This window comes from Rhea pennata, chromosome Z (assembly GCF_028389875.1).
Source record: "Rhea pennata isolate bPtePen1 chromosome Z, bPtePen1.pri, whole genome shotgun sequence".
NCBI lineage: Eukaryota > Metazoa > Chordata > Aves > Rheiformes > Rheidae > Rhea > Rhea pennata.
The window spans coordinates 35,078,628-35,099,596 of record NC_084702.1 but is presented as its reverse complement, the minus strand read 5'-3'; the positions used below and the strand labels follow the sequence as shown (position 1 = coordinate 35,099,596).

At 36.6% G+C, this 20,969-nt stretch overlaps 1 protein-coding gene across 1 annotated transcript in view; it reads left to right on the top strand.

Moving 5' to 3' along the window:
• Positions 1 to 20,969, top strand: part of ADAMTS19 (ADAM metallopeptidase with thrombospondin type 1 motif 19) — a 146,975-nt gene that overhangs the window by 50,232 nt on the left and 75,774 nt on the right. Inside the window, 1 exon segment of the mRNA XM_062600485.1 lies at positions 1,070 to 1,113. Within this exon segment, the coding sequence (XP_062456469.1) occupies positions 1,070 to 1,113 (44 nt within the window).

The window sequence follows — 20,969 nt, the reverse complement described above, 5'->3', positions numbered from 1 at the left end:
TACAGAGTAATTCTTTGGAGGATATTTCAGATATTGGTAAACCTCCACTGATCTGTGCACACATATATATGTAGCTTCATAGATGGAGTAGAAAGATGGGGTATCTCTGGCCCATATGCCAACTTAAAAATAGGGGGTGTTGCTCCTTGGTGCAATAAAAGAGCAAAAGCTTCTTTGAGTACAGATCTGAATATAATTTGGGTGAGTAGTATTTTCCTTAATGCAGTGAATGTTTTTTTTCCGTTTTATACATAGCAGCAGCCCTATCTTTTGTTTTAAAATAAAATACTAACATGAGCTTTAAAATCAACATTCTATTAAAAGGAACTTTTCTTCTATTCTTTTGAAAACTTTGTCATTAGTCTCTGAGGATAGGTAAAATAGGTGTGAAATTGAAATGAATCATAAACAGATGTTGTTCAGCATATAGCATATTTATTCCACTTCATGCGGTTAAGTAGTCTTATTTATGGAGCTGTGGCTGGAATAAAAATTGGCCCTTTGCCAAGTGAGTTGATTTGTAAATTTGCTAATACTATAGGGTGGATGCCCTGGCAGAAGTGCACATATCTATTCTATATTTCCTTTTGGTCATTTTTACTATTTTCTTATGAGCATAAAAGCTGTCTGTAATACAGCATCTAGAGCAAAGATAAAATTCAATGCTGCTTTTGAGTCTGGTGTTAAACATTGCAGATGCTTTCATTTCAAATGAGAGAAAGACTGACTTCTGCAAACTTTTGAAGACCGACTTTAGACTTGCTACATTTCAAGAGATTGGAATGGGGGGAAAAAAGCAGGAGTTATGTATAATGCAACTTAAATGTATGGTACTTTTTTTTTTTTTTTTTGTCACCTGACTACTCCTAAATTTCTTCTGAGGTTGAACTAATGTTAAAGTGTTCTGGGTAATCCTGGCCTTTGCTTCCCCACGGGCTTTGCTAAGATAATGGCGTTCTGTAGTTATTCATTGAGCCATACAAAATATTTGGAAATAGGTCACAGAGTCGCTACCAATATGATCATTTGGCTTGCTTAACATTTTTCTTTTTCCCACTCCCAATTCTAGGAAGGATTTCTGTGTACATAAAGACGAACCATGTGATACTGTTGGTAAGTAAATATATGTAAGAGACTGTTTATATAGACAGCTTCATAAAATGACTGTTATAGATATCTGAAGCTAAAAGAATGCAACGACATCTTTGTGACGGATAGTTTTAACTAGCTAAAAATGCAAAAGTTGTCTAAAATCCGGTACCACTTTGTTATATTTGCATATATTGCTAACAAAATAGTGTATATGAGGGAAATATCTCATTCTTTTAACAAACACATTAAAGCTTTATTCTTTTTAATCTCATTGAAGCTTTAATACTGAATAGATTTGATGTAAAACAAGGATAGCAAGCTAAATGAGTGTGTTCCTTATATATTTAGCATGTAATGGATTTATTTTTGGTCAGAACATGCCTATGATTTTTAAAAAGTTTTCATAAGACTGTAATACAATACAATGGAGTAAAACAAGAGTTTATTAACTATGTAACTCTTCAGAAACACCAGGATGTGAACTGTTGTGCAAGACACTTCTGGCAGTTGCAATTAAGTGAGTGCCAGCTGCACAGAGTTTTTCTGTCAGTTGTCATTAATTTAGCTCACCCTCTCGGGAGGACAGCTTTTCAGTAGAAAGGTCTGGTGGGAGAGGTAGTAATTGCTGTGTTGGGCAACTTACTTCTGGTCTGAGTTGGTACAGCTTGTATTCGTTTAATGTCGTGGTATGTTTTTGTACCCTAGAATTTCATTTGGTTGATGGCACCTGTGACAGTTCTTTAAGTAAATACAAGCTTTCAGAATCTAAGTAGTTTCAGCAAGATTAGGACTGTTTAACTATTGCAGTCTACAGTCAGATTTTGAGTGGCATGCTTGTGCTCCCTCTTAGGTAGAGGGAGTATTTTATTTTATTTTATTTTATTGACGTATTTCATATCAGTAGCAAAGACATGAAGAGAATTCTGGTCTAAATGGTATTGCATCACTTTTTCCTAGTCCTCTCATTGTTTCATCATCCCAAGACTATGTGAGTATGTCTGAATAAAGAATCTTTCTAAATGAAGAATATTTCTGAGTGGATGTTTCTCGCAGCAGTTAGTGATTCAAAATGCAGAGCTTTTTTCCACTAATTGGTGCCTTAATCTTAGGTGAATTTTGTGAGAATGTTTAGTGTTCAGAGGCTCTCACTGTCTTGTGAGCGGAAAACGCTCACAGTGTTTCCACCTAAAAGAGGAAGTGATCTGACAAGAAAAATCTTCAGCGATCTTAGATAGTATCTAAGTTGAAGTCATCGGATCTGGCAATATATCAAAGTCAGGATTTCCCAGTGCAGAGCTTAATATGGGAAATACTAAATTGTTACATCAAGAATGTAAGTTGTCTGGATTTTGGAGTCTTTCAAAGCAGTGATTCCTGTGAATTATGTGACTCTAATAGATCAGAGCTGTCAGCTCCTCTGGGAAGCCTTTGCCAACTGGATGTTGATGCAATGATGAGTTTCTTAGGATAGGCTTGCATCTGGATTTCACAGATTAAGTGAATGTGTTCAGAGGATTGTCTTTGAAAAATATTTTGTCTTTGGTTGAACCTTGGAGGGAATAGAATGACTATTCATCTCAGAATTTGTCCCTAGAAGGGTAAGTGAGGTGAGAAGATGAACTAGCTGAAGCATCAATCAATGAGACTTCTGTGATGAAGAAACTTGGATGAAACATGAAAGTGAGGCAATATGTTGGTAATAAGTATGCAGAAAACTATGGGTTTGTAGTATTAATAAGGTGATGAGCAAAATGCTTGTCTGGTTGATTTTGCATTTTGTGAGGTGACTTCCTCACACTGGATATACTTGGTTAGTGTTTTCTTCAGGAATTAGAACATACTTCGTATGTGTAGGTCTTCCCATGTAACTTGAATTATGGGGCAAAAGTCAAGATCATTTATTTCCTGTTGTTCCAACAGTTATTATATGAATATAATTCTTAGTTTTCCATATGAATGGATGAAAATACAGTTTAGAAATACCACCTTTCCCATAAATTCAATGTATCATTTTTTCCATGTGCATTTCAGTTGTGTGGGCCCATGCTCACTATTAAGTTACTCTCTGAAACCTGTATCAGCCACCATCCATGAGCTAATCTAAGGAAGAATGTTCAAAAACTAGAAGGAACTTACCTTTCTCTTGGAGAGAGTATTTAAATCATCTTACTAGAAAGCGTGTATTACATCAGTATTTTTTGGGTTGCAACTTTATATATAAAGACATGACAGTACCTCTAGAGGGATGACTGTTTCAGTTTAGCATCTTGTATTTTTACTTTTGCTTGTTAGCTTCTGAAAATCCAAAGCTTGATTTTTAGGCTTAGATTAGATCATGAGTAAAAGTTCATTAAAAGGTAAGCAGAAGTAGTGTGATCTTATAGATCTCCATACAACACCCCTGTAGGCAAAGGGAGACAGCACATTCCAGAAAAGTTGAACGTGCTGTAAATTACCAAATTTGCCAGAGGAGGCAGATGAAAAATGCTTAATGCAGTATCAACTGAACATTTCCCTGCTGTCCAAAACTTGCAAAAAAGAAAAAAAAAATGGATGCACCACAATACAGACTTCTGTCTACTGTGAAGAGAGTAATAAGGCAATTTTCTGAAGTGTTAACGTAGCTATATGTGAGGCAGTCAAGGTGCTCTCTGTAGCATATTACCCAATCCAGAAATGGAAGTCATGAGAAAGAAGCATTACAGGATGGATTTCATTACTGGAAAAGACTGCCATGTTGGATCGTAGTTCTTCTCAGTGATGGATACTACACAGACAATTATTAGATTTACTGTTTATTCATTAAATGCCAAGAATCACAGTTTTCAGATGGGACGTGAGTACCCATTTAAGCCACTTGGAATTTGTACCAGTATTCAGTTATATAGACAAAATTTTGGTACATTTAGGTGGCAAATAAAACATTTGTCTATGTTTCCTGTTGTGTACGGGGCTTGGGAATTAGTGCATTTTCACTGTGTCTTAAAATAACAGTGATTTATATGATGGTTTAACATTAACCAAGAATTCTGTCAAAGAAAAAAAAAGTTTACTCAAAATCAAAAACATGTGTTGAAACACCACTGAAAGATATAACTTTATTCTTGATTTTGAAACAAAGTACATGGTGCTGATCTTCCAAATATTCCTGCACAAATGTCTTTCAGGTGATTTTTTTTTTCCCCCATACTGGTAGGAAGAATATTTTAGGATGTTTGTGAAACTTTAGATTCTTAATCAGAGAAAGCAACCCAAGAGAATAAATTCATGTTTTTCTGGATATCTTGGCAATCAAACGAAAAAAAGTATTAACATTTTATTTTTGGTAGTTTTGAGAAGTAGGCAGAAATGCAAAATGCAGTTTTTGAAGGATATTTAATTTCCTGAGGTGTTTTGAAGTTTAGAAAGAGATTTTTGTTTTTTTTTTTTTTTTTTATTTTATGCTTTTTAGAGTTGTAGTAAGTATCATGCTATGACTAGAAGCATTTGGAAACCCTACCATGACCACAAGTGTTTTCAGGCTAGCTTCTTATTTCACACTATGCAAATCCAGAGTAACTCCAATTAGCTCCTTCCTTGACTAATCACACATTTCTGTAAAACGGTAAGCCAGATTCTGACGTGGTGTAGATTAGCACAGGTCCGATGATTTCAGGGGAGCGAGGCTGATTTCAGTGTTATCAGTTGTCACTGCCCCTGTAAAATTCCTTCTGCCTGGAAAATCTCAAGGTTGTTGCACTGGGATCAGAATTGACTGGAGCTAGGTGCTTCTGTGCTTCCCGTGGTGGACGGGCTGCAGCCCTCTTCTGTTCCCCTGTCCAGCTTACGTGTATGCTCCCTATCTCCTACCCCTTCACAGAGATGAGATCCTTCTGCTCCACCGTGATGCTCGTGGCTCTTCTGTAACTTAATGAGCAGTTTCTGACTTTACTGTAGTATTCAAACATTAGGGACATACAACAGTTCAAAAAAAAGGTAGAGGTTTTTTAGGGAAAAATCTTCCAGAGATGTTTACATAGGGATTAAATTTACTTTTAGCTAATGAAAGGAATATGTAAGTTTAGACTGGTAAGCATTGAAAATTCTTTTTCCCCTACAGTTGGCAGATTTCTGGGATCATGATGTCTCTGTCTTTAAGAGTTTTAGTTAGCTTTAGTCAAAAACGGTCTCATGTTTCAGATTTTGGAATAATCTGCAGGGGAGAGAGCTATCTTTTAAATTTGAGGTGGTCTAAATTGTTTTTCTTTCTATTCTTTTTCTTTTTTTAGTTGACAGATAATATTCTGAGTCAAATAATCGTTGCAAGTAATTATTTCTTCGATTTTAGTAAATACATGTAGATGTCATTTTTTAGAAAATTAAGTCTGTACTAAAAGAATAAGCATAAAGTAATTGTAAACTGGGGCCTAGTATATGCTGTACTATTTTTGTGCATACATTTTTTGATACTATAATACTTAAGTAGTTGAGAAGAGCAGTGATTTATAGGGCAAATGACTGGCGGGTCATTACACAAACCTTAGTACTAAGCCCAGCGGATGGAAATCAATAGATATTTTCTCACTCATTTCAAATATTATGCTGACAAATAAGTACTGGAGGACTATTCATCCAAGCAAGTGCATGCACATTTGAGTTCCTCTACCCTTTGTACCCTTCCACAGCACTAATTCACACTGAGTCTCTGCAACATGTACCTTCTAAGCCACATTAGTTGTTTGCTGTTTGCTAATGTCTTTTGTATGGATAATATAAATAGTGGTGAATTATTAGTGTGAAATGTCACAGTTTAAGGGGCAGATTGTATAATGATGCTGATTTTATGTTGGCATCAATTTAGAGTCATGTTAATCGGGAAAAACTGAGGGAATGATTGTTTCCAAGGGCGGCTGCTCCCTTTCAGGAGCTGTCCTGCGTGGAGGCTGTGCACTGCCTTGCTTCAGCATCCCACTGCCTGCTTTTCCATTCTGCCTTTGCACCAGCAAAATGATTCAGCAGATCCAACATGCAGTTGTGTTTAGTGGACGTTGCAACTGTGTACTAAACTAGCTGTGAAGTTTAGTTTATCTTTTCCACCTAGCTCAGTATTTGTGTCAAAGCTGGAAGTTTTGACTGATGGATGCTCTCTAGATGAACGTACTTAGAAGCCTGCTGATACCCTGTGAGAATTGTTCAGGGACACATGATGTTTTTCTAGCAACAGTAGCATCTCAAAATAGTTTGCAAAAGGCATAAGAAAGAGTATATTTTCTATAGCTGGCAATACTGAGAGGCTGAATGACCTGTGCAAGATCAATGAACTAGCGAGTGACAGAATCAGGAAGGGAGCCCAGCATGTTCTTCCTCTCCATTCAGTTCATTGAATTGCAGTTCTACTGCATGTGATGTGATGTTTAAGAAAGTACAAAGTGTTAGCACACTGCCATATCGCTGTAAGTTGTAAAGTCTCAAAGTAAACTTCTCCTTAAGGAACACGTAGACTTTGCAAGCAATTCTTTAAACAAAAATTCTTCCATTCTATGATTTGCAAACTGTTACTTTCCTGATACTATACCATAGTGAATAGTAATTGCATTTCCTCTGTGTAGTTATTTTTTTTTTCAAAGTTCTTTTTTTATTAAAGATGGACCATTTCAAATGTCAGATACTAAGCACCTGAATCCTTGTATTACGCCATGCAGTATATAATCTGATTGTTCAGGTAATATCTCCTCTCATCCCTTGTCAGAAATCCACAGGTGTACGACACGTGCTATGTGAAATATTGTGACCACAGTTAATGTTTTGAACGATTGATGATAGCTAGTAAAATGTCCTAGTAACACTGATTGCAACAAAATGGAAAACAAAAAATAGTATTTCCAGATAGAGTTTGCCTAAGCCCTTTACTACACTCAGCTAAAACTGCCTCTGTCAAAAAAAAGTCGACAGTTGTCTTGGCATGCAAAAATTGAGTTCCATTTTACTTAGTATGTCAGAATTATGAGTCATTTTGGAGATAGCTTTTGCCTTAGAGTGACCTCAGTTGATTGTTTCAGTAATATCTTCTTACTGTGTTGGGGTGAGGCTACTTTTTTTTAAATGCATCTCTTGTTGACACACCTATATGATTCCATACGAACAAGGTCCCTTTAAAACTGATACCATTTGCTTGTAATCTCAGTACTGGTTGAGGTTCTTAAGTAAAAAGATGCCTCAGAAATAGTAAATGGAGTTTTTCTGATGCTTTATGAAAGACAGAGTTTCCAGCATTTTATTGATCTCAGAAGAGTGTAAGTGCAATGTTCTGATAGCTTGCTAGCTCCAGGGTCTTCTGGAGAGAAAGTAATTAGATGCTGTTTTCAAACTATTTTGTTACTGTGTTTTTCCCAGTTTCATTATCTTATGGTATTGCAAAAGAGCAGGATTTTCTTTAAAAACATATATATATGCGTATGTATATATATATATATGTATATATATATTTGTATTTAAAATCTGATACTGTACCGTTTGATCCTGCATTCTCTGATCTGTTTTCAGTTAAAGCATCAGCTATAACAATGTTGTTTCCCAAGACATGTTTCCACCTCACTTATTTACTAGGAAGCATTTTCTAATAAAATACTGACGTTACAGTCTCTGAATAAAACTCCCTTGAAATGCTTGTCCCATTATTTTAGGGGGATGGTGCAAATTTACTATAATATAAATATTGTGAATTATAAATTTTTCACTTTGGCAACATCTCGTTTTCCAGGGATTAAAAATAATAGCAGAAAATTCAGGCATCATCAAGTCTTCATTTTGTTGCAAAGGATATAAATAGCATGGATACAAATAATGAGTGATAATGAATCAAACAACATCTACGCAATAAAGAAGTGAAAGAACATGTCTTCCATCCAGCTTAGCAAAATGCCGAAGATGGATTTAGTTATTTTTATTTTATAATTTGAAAGTTGTAGATCTTTAACACAAAATACTTGGCCTTTTCCTCCAGTACTTCTCTCAAGGGATAGACATTTAGTCCAACCCTGTGCATTAAGAGATCGTACAAAAGTAGGAAATTAGGTGGGCTATCATTGTCCGATGGAGGTTAGTGCTGGATATATTGAAGTTGAATGCTGAGGGCCCGTTACCACCAAAGGGGCAGCCAAACAAGTCCCCCGGAACGCATGCATTGGCACTGCAGAAGAGAATTTAAAAAAGCTGTTTCCTTGTGCTTTGTCATCTGTACCCATCTGTTGTCCCTTGTCGTATCCAGAAAATCCCTGTGTTGTCGTCTCACGTAGCTGGCTTTAACCTCCTTAGCTGGAGAAGTGGTAAGAGTTTGCTGAGAAGCCTGGTAAACCATCTCGCGCAGAGCCCTGTGCTGCTGTGGCAGAACTGCTATTGGTACTTGATGTTGCTAACTTAAAACTAGCTCAAATACCTGTGCACTGCAGAACGGGAACCCTTTGGAGGGACATAAGCCCTGTGGGCAGAGATAATCTTACCGAGTATCTCTAGTGTCTCGGGGGGCTGGGTTCTGGTCTGCAGTGGGCAGGGTGGTAATAGCAGTACGTAGCAGTCCCCACATCATGCTTCTCCAGAGGAGTGGAAGGGAGGAAAGAGAGGCTTGCATTAAGTTTCCAGTGAGGCTGGTTGCACCGGGATGAAGAAGTGCGGAAAAGTGTGTTTTCCCGTATTCCAGCTTCTCCTCATGACTAGAGTTGAATCTGGTGGGGTGTGCCTGGTTTTCTAAAAGATGCCAGCAAGGGCCTATGTTTGGTGGGGGTGGAGTGGTCACCAGAAAGGGAGATTTCTTCTCTTTTGCTGAGAAACAGTCACGGAAGAAACTTGCTTCAGCAATTACAGATGCATGCTGTAGGACATTCAGGCGCTGTGAGGGCAAGGGAAATTTCCAGTCGGTCAGTGCCCCAGAGCAAGTCTTCAGACCTACCGTTTACAGCGTGTCATAACTTCAAAGTGCAGTTGTTGTTGCTCAGCAAGGCAAGTGAAACTGAGGGCTGGGGGGTGGCCAGGACCCAGTCCTCCGGGTGGGTGTGGGTGAGGAGTCCTGCCAGACTTGCAGAGGGAAATGTGGCAGGCACGCTTGGAGAAGAGAAATCGGTGAAGACCAGCAAGAGGAGTTTTGTAAGAAGTGGAGGTCTCTGTGGTTTTTGTAACATTCGAGCAGTGAAAATTGTCAGGTTGGGTATCAATGAAAAAGCATCCTGGTGGGTTTCAGTAAAGAAAGGTTATTACAGGTTACCATTTAAAATATGATTGATCAAAGTTGCCACCACCTGGAGGTGTATAGTTAGTTATGAGAAGTACAGCTGATCACTGTGGCCAGGTTTTTTTTTTCCTAGTATTCACTAGCTCAACTAAATTTGTTTCTTTTGTTGTAAATGTTACTCTCTGAGTATTGTAGGGAATTCAGAAGGGGAGTACAAGCAGGAGGATGTATGCTCCAGAAAATTCACAGAATTCATAAAAACTTCTTTGTTTTTAAGCTTTTGTAAGCTTTGAATTTGCATTGACTTACCCCAAAATGCAGAAACTATCCCGAACAGAAGATCTTCTAAATGTGTCCCATATAAAAAGAAGATAATTTTGTGGATAAGATTGTTGGCATTCAGAGAACTTTAGTTCACCATTTAATCTGCAAAAGAATTTCTATGCAAATATCCAATATGGTACTTAACCTACGTCTGCCTCAATTTTCCGTTTGTACAACTGGCTTTTAACAATATCCTCTTTCACAGCAAAGTCATGATCATAAGTTCACTGACTTATTTATAAATAAGCACTTCATGCTATAGGAGTAGGAGCCTCTTTTAAGTGCTTTTGTGAAAAGTTAGCCATAGACATCTCTCTCAATTTCACTTTATGAATATTTATTTTTGTGAAAAGTACTATAGCTTAGAAGTGTATCCAGGAGCTGCAAATGTCTAAGTAAATAGAATGGTCAAACATGGCTTTTGAACACCAGTGTCTTCTATGACCTTGCTGAGAAGTTTCACTTAATATAATGTGAACTATGTAGGAGTACGGAAATGCAGAAGTTATTTAGGAAGTTATTTTCATATGGTAGTACAGTGCTTCTGAGATACAAATATCTTTAATGCATAAGATCTCCGAAATAGTCAAAGAAACTTAAATTTCTGTAGCCTACAGCATAAAACTCCTATTTTTGTCAGTGTGAATTACACGTCCAAAAGTACATCAAGACAGAACTTGGATGTGAATTGGATATGAATTCCAAATAAATGTTAAAAAAAAAAAAAAGTCTAACAATGTCATTGAACTAGTTATTGCAGGTTTGATGTAACTTATCAAGAAAGCAGAACACAAACTACAATATATGTCCTGGATTATCAAATCTGTTGCAAGCCACTGCTTTATTCCTCCTGTTTTATAAGTGGTTAGTTTCTTGCTTTCTATGCACCTGTAAGATACCTTTCTACCTTACCTTGCCTCCTGAGCAAGGTAACAAACTCCTTTCTGAGTTTGTTTTAATGGCAGCACTTTTCCAAGAGCAATGAGCTAGATTTTCACATCAAGGAGCTGAATCTGTGTTTTCATACTGTGTTGTAACCAGATACAAAATAGCTAGGTTGCAGTGCATGGGATTGTTTAATTTTTCAGTGTTTTATTTTAAGTGTTTAAAACTTTAATTAATCTGAACAGTAGTAGAATAACAGAGAATAAATCTCTCTGAAGGGAGTTATAATGGCAATTTCTTAATCAGTGAGCTTGCTTTTAATTACCAACCACTTATCATTCCTTTTAAAAAAAAAAAAAAAGCCCCAAAACAAAAACAAAAAACACCCACTCTTTTCTGCCTTAAACAATTGATCAAGGACTTACTGCCTCAGGCAATTCCTTCTCCTCCTTTATTTTAATTTATTTTAATTTGAAACAGTTAGCCAGTGCATTTTGGAAAGTTGAAAGTGTTTTTCATGTAATTTCAAGAGCAGTGTTTGTATTTTTCAGATTGTATCATAGAAATTACTTTTTTTTTCCTCTTACTATATCTGCTTTGGTAATATTTTTTAGGAGGATAGCATTTTGAACATGTTTAGGATTAATTTTGATGTTCACATCCATCTTTGTAAGCTTAAAATTTTGAATAGAGTTTAGAAAATCCACGATTGAACTTCAGTTAGCCTGTGTATGTTTTGGTTAATCGTAATAGTTTTTGAAAATGAAACATGCTCTAGTTAATCAACATATTAATAAGTACCTGAAGGGAGGGTGTCAAGGGGACGGGGACAAACTCTTTTCAGTTGTCCCGTGTGACAGGACAAGAGGCAATGGGCAGAAACTGAAGCACAGGCAGTTCCGCCTGACCGTGAGGGGGAATTTCTTCCCTGTGAGAGTGACGGAGCCCTGGACCAGGTTGCCCAGAGAGGTTGTGGAGTCTCCTTCTCTGGAGATCTTCAAGGCCCGCCTGGATGCAACCCTGTCTGACATGCTGTAGGTGCCCTGCTGAGCAGGGAGGTTGGACTAGATGATCTCCAGAGGTCCCTTCCAACCTTACTGATTCTATGATTTTATGATTCTAATTTGATAGTATAATTTTGTATATTTGTTTATAGAGTTGATATTACCAACTATGGTGGCATTTATTTTTAAAGTAAGAATATAGGATAAATGCAAGATAATAAGGCAGTATTAAAGATACAATTATAGGCTAATTACTGAGTAAAATAACTTTATTCAGATATTGTGATTATCTTAAAATATGTATGGTTAAGGTTTTTTTTTTTTTTTTCCCTAATGCTTTAATAATACTTATCTATTCAGAGGCATGGCTAATTCTTGTACATTCAATTTCAAATATATTGAGACCTGTTCTTTCTCATTTAGGCCATACACTCTCACTGTTTTAAGTATGTGCTCAGGTCCCAGCAGAGTCAAGTACATGCTCAACTATTGAATCTGGCTGTTGACCTCAGTAAACTGTCCTCTAATGCACCAAATGCACCATCCATCGTTTAGTGTAGCTTCTTGTGTAACCATATCCTTTTTTGAGATCAAGTAATATAATATTCTCTTCCACAGCCTTTACTGTTTCATTTCTTGGTATGTATTTGTTTTTATTTTGTATTCATTTTCTGTATTTAGTCTCGACTTACCTAAGGTATTTAAAATCCATTCTTAAAGAGATCCTAAAATATAGAGAGATTTGCTACATTTAAAGAATTCTAACAATATTTTATTAGGATTGGAGGATTTGCGGTTTGAGCCAGAAGTTGCATTGCTTTAACAAAGCTCCTATATCTGTCAGAAAAAGGCATTCTTAAGTAATAATATAAGAATCTTTTTATAATATATAGAATGCATAGTTTTTTGTTCAAATAAGAGAGAATTTCAAGATAATCATTTTAATTTGTATTTATGTTGTAAATAGCGTGTATTTTCTAACTTAGCATATGAATCCTTTAGTTACCTTTGTTGGAATCAAGAATCCTGAAATAGTAGTGTCACTTAAAACATATGCAGCAGGAAATTGTACACCAGTAAAGGGTCTACTTGCACCAAAGTGCCTGGAATTCTACATACTCAGGATGTGATTACTCTTTAAATACAGTAAATGTTTTGCTCTGGTAGTGTAAAAGTACAACTGGAATTCCTTGTTGCTTATCTGCTTTAGTGGCTTTTTCTTTTTTCCTTGCTGTTGTGATTACATTGTTGTGTTATAAAACCAAGGGAGTAACAGTGTGATTTATATGCTAGCAGGACACATGTAAACTTTTCCGGCTGAATCCGTAGCTTGTGACATGAAAATCTATCATTGTGGTTCATCTCATCTCAGTCTGTGAAACTGTTTTCTAACATCCATGAGGGATGAGATCACTACACGTAAATCTTCCCTGGACTAAGGAAATCTAAGATGTAAACTGCAAAGATTTACTCATATTTTATTTTACGTTTTCTGATGAAATCAGTAGTAGATGTGGGATAGGGATTTCTGAGCATACGTGTTACGAAAGCTGGGAACGACTAAGTTCCTTTGCACTGCTGCTGGAGGGCGGAGTAACCTACGTCCACCAGAAACTCCTGGGTCACCCTGTCTGCGGTAGGAGTAATTTGGTAGGACTAAACCGTGCTCCTGCTGTGCGAGGCACTCCAGGCACCACAGCTTCTTTCTCCATCACACCGGTACTACCACCGTACACGAGGGAAGGTCACGTCAAGGCCAGGGCAGGGCAGCAGGACACAAATCGGGACAGCAGCGGACTACTGAGCTCAGCTTTTTGCTGGCAAAAATTTTTTTAGCAGCAGAAAAGGTCCAGTCTCAGCTATCAGATTGCAAGAGAAATAAAAATTGGTGATTTTATGCCCCACTCACTGCGTTGAACAGTGAATTATTTCTTTGTCCTTTTGTCTATCTGAACTGTTGAAAAATGCGGCCAAGCCCCAGCCAAAATTTTAGCTTTTAAAAATAGCTTTCCTTTTCTTCTGAATTTTACAACTTTAATACCTGTTTTTTACAGTATTTTTTATATAAGAAAAGTTTAGGTGAAATACTTTGTGTACATTCATAATGAAATTGTGCAGGCTGGCAACACTATAGGTAACTGCGGTTATATGTCTATAGTCAATTACTCTCTATATACTCTAGGATGCTAACATATGCTCTATGTTATTTTATATAAATAATTACTGTTTAGTAATTTTTTATTATTTTATAACTTTCTAATATGTAGACAATTAAATTTAAAAAACAAAATTTGGACTCAAATGTAGTACAAATTAAGGACATTCAAAATATGTGGCTATGAAGTAAGGTGTACTTGTTACCTAGCTGCTTAGCTGTTTCTTCAACTAATCTTTTTTTTTAGATGTTGTTAGATATGCTTGTTTTTAATATTTTATTATTTCAAAAGAAATATTTGGAAAGTAATGGTTAGATAGAGTACTCACTCTTGTGTAAGATTGCACACCGAAAAATCTGGTTATGTTTTACTGTATGTTTTTTTCAAATAGGTCCTTTTGACCAGTACATCAGTTTGTGTCCTATACCTATATAATGGTAAAAAGATTGCTGGGATGGAGTTAGAGAGATCACATAATAAATGCATTATTTTCCTCTGCAGCGTGGGATGTGTAGGCAGTGATACGTGGGTCCTTCATCTAAGGAGGAAAGGAAAAGGATTCCCCAAGTTTAGAGAGCACTGCAGATGATCCATGCAACCTCGTCTAACTTTTCCAAATGCAGCGAGAAGTCTGCCCCACCAATACAAGCAGGAAGGAACCAAAAACCAAGGCTAAGGATGACTCTTCAACTAATGTCTTTGTGCAGATCTGCTGTTAGAATCCATCTCAGAGCTCCCTTCTGTGACGGTTAAATGGCAAAATGTTCGTTTGGGTTTCTGCTTTCAGTTTGTGCTGAAGATTTTATGTTATCAGGATGATGGGTACCCTACCATGAATGGAACATGAGTTTCTCATCAAAAAAGTCATCCCTTACTCAGCTTGCTCAAGCAGGGGAGTAGTCAGGGACTATCCCTGCGCATCTGAGATGCGGGAAGCTCCTTCAGTTCTTGATGAGCTTGTATCTTGCAGGCTTTCAGAGGGAATCCAGTAATGGATTCCCTGATGGAGGAAAGATCTGATGCCTAATGTTTCAGCTTGCTTTTGTAGAGTCTAAACTCTTTTTGAAGACCATCCCAAAAACTCAAAAAATGTTTGAGTTGGAAACCTTTTGCGAGAACATTGAGACATGGACTTACAGAGCTCCTCCAGTTCAGGCCCAACTTAGGCCACTGATCAGTTAGCGCTGACTCTTAACAAGGAGGCATAATTGCTTTCATCATGTGTGCTGATACATCACAAAATTATGTAGGCTTAGAGACATCTCTCTGATTGCTTAGTTATACTGAAGATGCAAAGATGTTGCATCATATCTCTTAGGACATTTCATTTGGGGAAACTTCAGTGCTATAGTATCTATTGGGTGGAATAAGGTACTGTTTTTTCTGTTGTTTACCTTCTTAGCCTGAATCTTCCCTTATACTCTTTTCCTTTTTTTAAAAAAATATAGTATTATCAGGAATAACTTGAAAATGTTTCCAATACTAAAAATTACCTTTCAGAATTATATTTTTTAAATTAAAATTTAAAAAGTTAAATTTTAGTTATGAAATTTATACAGAAACCCTTAGATAATTTTAATAAGTAAAAATATTTTTGAAATTAAGCATGAAATCATGAAATGTGGTTTACAGGAATCACTCATATCACAGAAAAGGAAGACGTGTGTAACTATATCATTGTACTGTTTTTCAGGGAAAATTTTGCTCACAATGCATTAAGATCTTTACTAACTAAATACCTCAAAGTGCATGAATTTCTGGTAGACATCTTCCCCAAAAAACTTATTTTCTAGGCAGAAGTAAATATACTGTCTATATAATGAAGAGGAATGGAATACCTGAATTAAAAAAAATATAGATAGAATAATAACAATTTTACATGACTATCCACTAGAGTCATTTCCGTAGCACAGATGAAATAAATCACAAAGGAAGACAGAACTGGCTTGTGATAGAAATGAATACGAGCCTGACGGAGGTGTTCTGGCATGAGAATGGTAGGGCTTCGTGATGATTTCTGACCTGTTGTGTGGTACTGGCAAGAGGGGAGGAAGGCATGAATTAAATTTCAGATAAATTAATGGAGTATCAAGGCTAGAATCCTTGGTAATACCTGGAAGAGCATTGGTGATACACTGTGATAGAACAAATAAGAAAAGAGAGTTGATGTTACACAAGCCTTGGAAGCACAGTCATAGAGAAGCGATTTGATGGGATGGAATGAGACAGGAGGAGAACCCAAAGGGGCTGCAGTGGGCAGGGATGTACGGAGCAAGGCGGGTGGCTTTAGCAGCTGCGCGCCGCCTGAGTTGGAGGGTTGAAGTACAGCTGTCAGGAAAGCGAGACGAGCGAGAAGCACCTGGATGAATATTTTTGCTGTGCAGATGGAATGACATTATGATTCTTAGTTACCTTTATTATATGTTTTACTCTGTGATGCTAATGTATGTTGACCCAAGTGTACAGAGATGAAGGCTTTTAGTATTTAGTAATTTTCTAAAGTGAAAACACACTTTATAGGAATGAAAGCAGTTTTGACAATTAATTGGATCATCTTATGTAGCATGAAAATACTTATCCATAGAAATTTCTTATGGGCAAAGTGTCAAACTTTCTTAGGAGCAGAATAAGAGACAGCCAGCATTTGCATTAAAATAGGAGTGTAAGAAATATTTTTTTGCCTTTTTTTTTTTTTTGGCAAATTACAGAAGACATTTAATCCTCTCGATGTATATGCTCAAGTTTTAAGATCAACACTTTTTTTTTTCTTTTAAAGTTTCATGAAGGTTGTTTTTGGAATAGTCTGTCAAAACATAGGAACTTTTAAGCTACCTTTACAATATATATATCCTCTCTGGAAGTCTAAAATGCACACTTGCATCAACATATTCATTAACATACTGTTTTGTGCACTGTACTTCCTGCTTCCTTGGACCAGGGCCCTTAGTATTAAATGAGGAGGGGTTTTATTTTATTTTATTTAACTTCAAAATAAAATGATTGTTTGATATAATCCAGACATTTAAAATATTTTAAAACCAACCAAACCTTTCTGTACATAGTTTTCATAAAGGTATGCTTAAAATAGTGCTTGCGCTGAAAAAAAAAAGACCCTATAATTTAAACACTTGGCAAGGACAGCGAAGTGTACAATAGCAAAGCTGTAACAAATTATTAGAAAAGGTCATCTCCTTCATAAAATGAAGTCAGTTTATATTCCTTAATGTTAGCAAGTATTCAAATGGTAATTTCTTGTACTACTAACCCTTCTGTGGTATTCTTGGAAAACTAAACTTCCACTTGCCTTTTTGGCAAAGATATCTCCCTTTTGAGTTTTGTCTACAGTTCTGCAGCTCTTACTTTTCCTTTTAAAGTCATATTGCAGCAGAAGCTGCTGCTTCAAAGTTTGTAAGCCTCTAAAAAGATTTTGCCCGAAGTATTTGTACTAGGCTAGAGTTTTAACTTGTTCCCCTCTTTCTGTGGAAGATAACTGCTTCTAAATTCCTGCCACAGTGAAAAGACATCATTAAATCTGTGCCATCCATTCCTTACAGGCTTCTGAATAAACCATAGCAGATAAAACAGTCATCAGGTAGTTTGGTCGTTTAAGATATGTTCCCTCTATAGCAGATGCTTTATGTCTGCAAAAATGTTTTTAAAGGAAATATGTAGGACTGATAAGTCATTTTCTCCTGTTACCCTACTGTTGTTACAGTGAAACATTTCTTTTTAAGAGCATCTGAAGAATATTTTTTCTCTATAAAGAACAGAAAGAATTTCCACTTTCAAGAGTGCCTCCCTCTCTCAGGCTTTCACGCGGCAACATAAAACTCAGAAAGCCACTTTGTATCCCCAGAACTCATAGTGCTCCTGCTCGCTTCCTGACGGGATTAAGACCTACTGTATGCGCCGAAACTAGGTTGGTTTCCAGCCCCTGAACAGGACGTATCTCAAACCAAAAGCAATAGGGAAGGAAACATATTTCAGAAAAGGGCAGTTCTCTACGGATGCTGTATAGAACAATATTACTTTTGCTCCCATCCTTTAAAAGAACATATTGTCTGTGAAGAGCAATGAAATACAAAAGGTAAACTTTATTTTTTTTTCCAAAATAAACAAGTAACTCGAAGTATGTTAGCTGTGGAGGAAAAAAACATTTGGATGAACTAAGTAAAGATCAGAAAAGGGGAAAAAATATAAATGTATATACATTCTGTACACAGAAATGTAGAGGTGATAGTCCAAAGTATGTTTCTTTCCAGCGATCTTTATATGTCTATATAAGGAACTAATAGAAAATAATAAAAACTTTGTATCGTAAAGAAGAAATTGTTGTTCCTATTCCACTGAAGCAAATCTGAAGATCAAGACTGCCATATACTTAGATGTCATCAGGAGTGAAAATGACTGGTGCACAAAATTTCATGCTCGGATTTTTTTCTCCTACGAAAAAACATCACCAGGATGGGTTGATGGAAAAAGCTACAAAAATAGCCTGAAGGACTGCAAAACAACCTTACCACATGGCCCATTTGTAAAGGAAGCGCAGGGGAAGAACAGGTTACGAAGCACAGAAAGCAGTTTAGAGTTGTTGGAGATGCTTCTAGTGTGGTCACCTCTCGTCACCTCCACCACGGGGCCGTCTTCTCAATTTACGGAAGCAGGCCTTTATTGTAGGAAATAGGCACCAACTCTTAACCTGGGGCATACGCATGCAAAGTATACTGCATATCCTGTATACTGGTCCAGCACATCCGTGAAAAGCATGTTGTCAAGGAAATGCATTTATTTGGTGAGAGCTGTTCTGAAATGACTGATGCTCAACTTGAAACATGATTCTGGCTTCCCAGGTAACAAGCGTCAACTTTACTTTGGAAAGCCCCATTTAATTTTTCTTGTTGAATGGGTGAAGTGTTTTCTTTTCAAAGTCACACGTTATAGATCTAGATGCTTTTGTACAGAATGATAACAATTTATTCAGTGGAAACCTTTATTACGTAGGTCTTAAAAATGGACTTTTCTACTTTCGTCCATAAAATTAAACTTTTTTTTAATGGAGATCAAGTATATTAAAAATTTCCTATGCCATGTTACAGTGCATGTGCAACGAACATCTAGAAATCTCTAGAAAATTTGTTTATGCGAATAATGTAGTAATTAGAGTAATGGATCAAACAAGCTTGGTTCTCAGAAGAAGGATGTTATTGCTTAGAAGTGTTAAGTCTGATTTTTCTGTCATTGTGACAATATTTCAAAATACAAAGCAAGGAAGATCTTTAATGCACATTACTGTGAATGTTGTGATTTTCACCTTTTGTTGTGGAACAAAATGGCTTATGACTTTTTGTCTTCTACTAGAATTATTCGTGATTTAACCAAGTTTTCTTCTATTTTTATATTAGAGGTACAAAATTAATGATCATGGACAGTTCTCTGAAAGCATCAGCTCACTGATCAGCTGTGTAAATTGACTGTTAGGATTCACTAAGAAAGAGTAGAAAACCACAGAAAAACATGATTCGGGTACTTTTTAAATGTATGCTACACATGCACTCCGGCTATGGCCACTTGAGTCAGAAAGAGCGTAGCAGAACAAGAAAAGCTTAAGGTACCCAGATGGCTACAAGATGATGAGAAGATGTAGTTGGCTCCTGCCTAAAAACGGCCAACATATACCAGAGCTTCTAAGTTTGTTGTAGAGATAGCTGATGGAGGTCTCTAACGACATAAGAGACCTTGGAAAAGATTAATGGAGCATTGTATTGAGCAAGAGTACTCGAGATGCAACGGTTAGAACAGAGGTTGTGCATAGTTATGTTCTTGAGCTATTTGCCACAGCCTGTTATGGACCCAAACCTTAAAGCAGGTTAAGATGGAATAGCCAAATTCATAGAGAATAAATGCCTTGGTGGCTATTAAAGATGACAGTATGGAAGTAGCCTCTAGCTCAGGGGGTCCCTACAACAGTGCCAGCAAAGTAGATGCTGGACAAAGCTCACTTCTGCCTACTTTGTGTAATGTCTCTGGAAATACTTGGCATTGGCCACTGTTGGGGACAGAATATTAATCTAAATTGGTCTCCGAGTCACATCAGGATGTTCATTGTTAATCTTGAAAGAGAAATTTTTTATGTGGACTATGTTTTAGAAGAAGCAAGTTACTTCAGTAGGAATACCATCCACATAATAACACATTGAACAGCTGTGGACTGTTAGTAAGGCGCAGTAACTAAGGACCTAAAACTGTACAATTGCACATTCGAAATTTGTTCATGCATGTTTAGCATATCTATACACATTGATATTCCATCCCTGTTACTAAATTTTCTCCCACTCTTAAGGATTAAACTGCAGCAGTTTTCCTTAAAGGAGAGGAATGAAGTTTCATAGTCCATTATTAAACACTTAACTGTGTATTTATTATATATTGATAATTTATTTTTCTGGAACTTTTACTTTTTTCTAAGAAGATTTTTCATAAACAAAGTAATGAAAATTTGGTTATGTGCACTTATTTACATAAAATGCATCAGAAGCTGAATCATCTTCTCTTCTTTTTGCTGATGTCTTGCATCAATATACATATATAGAGAGTATATATGTGTGTATGTGTGTATATATATATATGTACACACACAAGTACACCCATATGTAGATGTCTATATACATTATATATATGTAACAGCTATCACTCTCTCTCAGTTTATTAGGAAAAAGAAATACATTTCTTCTTGGTTTTTCTGTTTGCGTTTGAGATGCCTTCTTATTAAATGTGCTGGTTTGGTTGCTGCCTTCTGAGTGTTTCAGGGCCGCTGATCTGCTAGCAGGTGACAAGATTTCCCCCCCACCCTTTGTGCCCTCTAGAAGTCCTCAGTGTATGATGGTCAGAGCAGCTTGCGTTAGTGAGGCTTTTAAGGGTTAGCCCTGTAGAAAGCTTTTTACCTCCTTTCCAAAAGGAAAGCATCTGGGATACTTAATAAATAAATAAATAAAAATAAAAAAGAAGACTTAGAAGTAGTCAAGTCCACTTCAGTAACTTCAGTACTACTATTCATACATCCATTAACTTGCCACCTCAGATGCTTACATTTGTATCAAAGCCAAGTGTACCTGGGCATTCAGTTGCAGCAGCTTACCTAGGTTTGCAGATAATTAAATAATTCAAACTAAGATCATGTTGCATATTGTAGCATGACACCTCGTGAAAAGCAAAGATGTATTTTTTTGAATGTTTATGATTCAAATTGTCACTGGTTATTTTGCATGTCTTCTGTCCGTTACAGGTTTAGTTGTATCTTATCAGTGT